The following is a 5,332-nucleotide window of genomic DNA, read 5'->3' as shown; positions in this document are numbered from 1 at the left end:
CCTTAACATAAGGCTACATTGAAAAAAATTATAAGCAGCCATTGCAACCCGCCTGAGGATACTAATAAACATGAGTTGCATTTGAGCCCTGAACTTCTGCAAAATAAAAAATTCCCAGACTTTTATATCAAAGTTAAATCATTTTTTCTCAATAGGTGATTTTCCAAAGATGGGTGTACAATTGGAAGTATCCCAAATGAAGAAAATAACAATAGCCACAGAGGAGAAAGAAGAACAACCCACTGCCATGAACCCTCCACTCTGCCCTGAGGGCTAAGCTGGGCAGCAAACCTAAACACATAACCCCCAGCAATTGATGTCGCAAGAGTTAAAAAGTACAGGTCATCTGTCAAACCAGGCATGTTATTGCATCCGTCTTCCCGAACAATGCATTGCTTGATGGCATCAATTGTATTCAAAAGGGCTACCTGATAGCCCTCTTTCGATAAAAAAAACTGATTCCCATACCTAGACTACCGCCCAGCAAAGAATTGACGAGGAAGCCTGGAACCCATTGTTAATCCTATGCCAAAATTCAAGATGTTTGGGGAAGAGATGTCCTCTACTATAGTCACAATCCTGTCATCAAGGTACCATAGGTCCCTAAAGGATTTATCTGAAGGAGATGGGGATGGCCCAGACCTTGTAAGGATTCTCGTTTTCCACTCTGACTTGTCTTCCAAAGCCTGCAACTCTTGTGAAATCTTTAGGATTGGGGTAATTGCTAAAGATGGTGTGAACTTCACTTGCTGAATTAGAAAGGTGAACAAGAGCATGGATGCCATTGACAGAGTTTGCTTATCCACATCCTTGAGAATGTTGTTTTTGTGCTATGCATATATCAACTGAGAAATACCCAGGTTTTTGAAGGTGATCTGAAAGGGGTTGAAGTTGTGGGTTATTGAATCAGGTGTACATTGACTAACAGAGTATGAGTGTTTTATGTGATTGAAGGTGGGCTTGTAATTGAAAATGGAGAGGAAAGAGAATGACTTAAAAGAGATAACGCAGCAGGAACTGAGTGGCATTTTAACTGGGGGTGGAACCAGTAGAGTTTTGTAAGATTACTCAAAGATGGACGAATACCTCCTAATAAATAATTTGAATTCGTGTCCCTACCAAAATCAAAGAGGATTCAAAGTGTTATGTTCATTGAGAATAATGTATGACATCCAACTGAAGCATTTTAACTGGGGGTGGAACCAGTAGAGTTTTGTAAGATTACTCAAAGATGGACGAATACTTCCTGATAAATCATTTGAATTCATGTCCCTACCAAAATCAATGAGGATTCAAAGTGTTATGTTCATTGAAAATAATCTATGACATCCAACTGAATTTTTGATGAACAGGAATATTTTTGGTGGGATTTTATAGAGTGCGATGGTGTTTGAATTTTAATAGAAAAGAGAATTTTTATACACGTTGTTACCCAGGATCAAAACAATTGACATTCTGAAGGGAAAACTATTTTCTTAATGTGATAAGGCTGATAATCAAAATTAAATTCTTCGTCTTTTGTTGGGAGAGAGAGACGCTTTGTAAATAATGTACTAATTCTCTTTAATGTTAAACACCTCCATAACGTGATTACGGTAAAATAATCAATTATTTACCAAAGTATTAAATTTCTAAACTAATTCTCTTTAATGATAACCCCTCCATAATGTAATTAAGGTAAAATAATCAATTGTACTAATTCTCTTTAATGTTAACCACCTCCATAATGTGATTAAGGTAAAATAATCAATTATTTACCAAAGTATTAAATTTCTAAACTAATTCTCTTTAATGATAACCACCTCCATAATGTAATTAAGGTAAAATAATCAATTATTTACCATAGCATTACATGTCAATCTTACTCTATTCATCATTTAAACATATATTTTTTAATAACAATGTGTCAACTTATCACAAAAATGTACTCAGGTACCCCCATCTGCAAAAAGCCATTCACTATTTCATGAAAGTTTAAAATTTAAAATGTTCACTATTTCATGAAAGTTTAAAATGTAAAATGTTTAATAGTCTGTACCATATTGAGCTAAATTTCGCAATCATATAAAAACTAAACTATAAAAACGATGTAATGTAAAAATAATAAGAAAGATCGGATTCGAAAGATTTCAAGATTGATTGGTATTCAAACATGATAATTAATTAAACAATTTGAAAGATTTCAAGATTGATTGGTATCCAAAATATAATAACTTAATTAATTAAACAAAACTTGGGTACATAAATCCCAAGCGTTAAAAAATCATTGATTGGTATCCAAACATGATACCTTATTAATTAAACAATTTGAAAGACTTCAATATTGATTGGTATCCAAAACATAATAACTTAAAGAACCTTAAACCCCAACTAAGAGGTGAAGGCATGTATTGTATATCACTGATGCAAAATGAAATTGAAAACCGTGTTTATGTTTGAATTTTTTTCGAGGAAATGTTATAAGGTATGTAAATAGCTACAAATAAAATAGTTTAAATAAATTCCTTTGTAAAATTTTGAGGTGGCCAATACCCACACCGAAAAGTGTAGAATGATTTGAAATATAAACTCAAGCATAGATTATATGTGACAAGAACATAAACTAATAGAAGCTGATAGGTATCTGTTTTTGTGAGTTGGGGGAAGGGATTCTGATAACTTGCAGGGATTATCTTTTGAAATCTTATGGATCAGACCTAGAGTACTTTATATATGTTATTAAGTCTTGCATGGTCTTGTCTCTCTTGAAGAGAAGAGCCACCAAGGAGGTCTGCTAGGCTTATCTCAAAAGCGGCAAACGTTAGTTTGAATGTCAACTCCAGGGTTGACACTCTCATCATAAACACATTGTAACTCCTAAAATGTTAGGATACATAAACTTTAATACCTAACACGTTAACTATAACATTAAAACTATAACCTATATGTACTTAAATTGTCTTAACATAGTGAAGGTAAAGAAAAATCAAGTGTGGCTCTTCAAATTCAATCCCACGAAAAACGGATATAAAAAATGTTGACTATTATGTAGATGATATTTTCACTATTGACATTGACCCCAAAACAATTTTATGGGAGAAACCTATGGTAATGATGTTGATGGGTACTCATTATTCTCCCATTAAATGGTATAATGGTGGCCTACATTTTGTAAATAATTTAAGGTCTTAATGTTTGTATCTGGAGCCCTTTTTTACTACTATGCTTTCACAACCTTAATTGTATGCATTTAAAATTTTAGAGATTAGTGAGTTCTTTTCTAATTTAACCCTAGATGCAATAACATTAAGGAATATATGCATTTAAAATTTTAGAGATTAGTAAGTTTTTTCCTAATTTAACCCTAGATGCAATAACATTAAGGAACAAATATAAGTATGCCTAGCTGGAGAAAAAGGTAACAACATCTACTAGGGTATGTCACATCTTATTTTTATTCCTTACAAACCACCTAGATCGAGAAAAAGGCTAAGACTAGTTTCCTTTAAAGCACCATAGCTCAGAAAGGTAGGAATTAAAAGCAAAAGCCTACAAAAGAAAGAAATAAATCTTACAAAAGTAGGACGCCAAAGCCTACGAAAGAAAGAAATAAATCTTACAAACATTATGATGAAGAAGGGAATTCAATACCCATTGAGGAGATGAACAGAAGAACATGACGTCCATTTTTACTAAAATCACCACAAATATTGATAGTTATCCTAAGTACACAATGTCATTAGGATATTAATCCAATAGTAGGCTATTCAAAAAGTCCCTTTCTCACTAACTTTCTCCCTCTTTTATAGAAATTTTCAATAGTGACACTTGGAATCTCATGCAAAAATAATTATTTTCTTTATTCCAATAATGCCTGCAATAAAAGGTTTATTTTACACAAATCAAAACGAAATTTATTCTCTGTTAAATGTAACTAAAACCAGAATAACAAAATAACAGGGTTGTTGAGCACAGATAATGTCAGACTTGGGAACTTTACAACTAATTATAGTATTGTTTTGGCGAGAGAAACACAGAGTCAATTACAGCAATGAGAACCAATTCCATCTCACTACAAAGCATGCTGGATATGTGAAGGAGACCCATTAATCGATGCAGTCCTGCATGATCACTCTCAGTGTTATATCCCCATTTCTTTCGATGAAAACAGTGGATTAATAGTCCCATATAAGAGAGATAGGTTAAGCCACAGGGACAACTCTTAACATAAGGATACATTGAAAAAAATTATAAGAAGCCATTGCAACCCTCCTGAGGATACTAATAAACATGAGTTGCATTTGAGCCCTAAACTTCTGCAAAATAAAAATTTCCCAGACTTTTATATCAAAGTTAAATCATTTTTTCTCAATAGGTGATTTTCCAAAGATGGGTGTACAATTGGAAGTATCCCAAATGAAGCAAACAACAATAGCCACAGAGGAGAAAGAAGAACAATCCACTGCCATGAACCCTCCACTCTGCCCTGAGGGCTAAGCGGGGCAGCAAACCTAAACACACAACCCCAGCAATGGATGTCGCAAGAGTTAAAAATTACAGGTCATCTGTCAAACCAGGCACGTTATTGCATCCGTCTTCCCTAACAATGCATTGCTTGATGGCATCAATTGTATTCAAAAGGGCTGCCTGATAGCCCTCTTTCAATACAAAAAAATGATTCCCATACCTGGACTGCCGCCCATCAAAGAGTTGACGAGGAAACCTGGAACCCACTGTTAATCCTATGCCAAAATTCAAGATGTTTGGGGAAGAGATGTCCTCTACTATAGTCACAATCCTGTCATCAAGGCACCATAGGTCCCTAAAGAATTTATCTGAAGGAGATGGGGATGGCCCAGACCTTGTAAGGATTCTCGTTTTCCACTCTGACTTGTCTTCCAAAGCCTGCAACTCTTGTGAAATCTTTAGGATTGGGGTAATTTTTAAAGATGGTGTGAACTGCACTTGCTGAATCAGAACGGTGAACAAGAGCATGGATGCCATTGACAGAGTTTGCTTACCCACATCCTTGAGAATGTTGTTTTTGTGCTGTGCATATATCAACTGATAAATACCCAGGTTTTTGAAGGTGATGTGAAAGGGGTTGAAGTTGTGGGTTATTGAATCAGGTGTACAATGACTAACAGAGTATGAGTGTTTTATGCGATTGAAGGTGGGCTTGTAATTGAAAATGGAGAGGAAAGAGAATGAATTAAAAGAGATAACACAGCAGGAACTGAGTGTCATTTTAACTGGGGCAATGACTTAAAAGAGATAACACAACAGGAACTGAGTGTCATTTTAACTGGGGGTGGAACCAGTAGAGTTTTGTAAGATTACTCAAAGATGGACG

The 5,332-nt window shown here is 34.8% G+C and overlaps 1 protein-coding gene across 1 annotated transcript; it reads right to left on the bottom strand.

The window, feature by feature from the left end:
- Positions 1 to 4,533: 4,533 nt before the first annotated feature.
- LOC149168067 (thylakoid lumenal 15.0 kDa protein 2, chloroplastic-like) lies at positions 4,534 to 4,983 on the bottom strand. Its single transcript, XM_089430686.1, has one exon. It carries the CDS (start codon positions 4,981 to 4,983, stop codon positions 4,534 to 4,536), a length of 450 nt encoding a protein of 149 aa, XP_089286812.1.
- Between the last annotated feature and the right edge of the window lie 349 nt (positions 4,984 to 5,332).

Source organism: Pinus tabuliformis, chromosome 5_1, assembly GCF_031772625.1.
Source record: "Pinus tabuliformis cultivar Carrire ecotype Pingquan chromosome 5_1, CPIR1, whole genome shotgun sequence".
Lineage (NCBI taxonomy): Eukaryota > Viridiplantae > Streptophyta > Pinopsida > Pinales > Pinaceae > Pinus > Pinus tabuliformis.
The sequence above is the reverse complement of the archived record's forward strand: the minus strand, read 5'-3'. Positions and strand labels throughout refer to the sequence as shown.

Bases quoted from the DNA above. Each gene is read 5' to 3' on its own strand.
- LOC149168067 (XM_089430686.1), bottom strand. From the start codon at position 4,983: ATGGCATCCATGCTCTTGTTCACCGTTCTGATTCAGCAAGTGCAGTTC.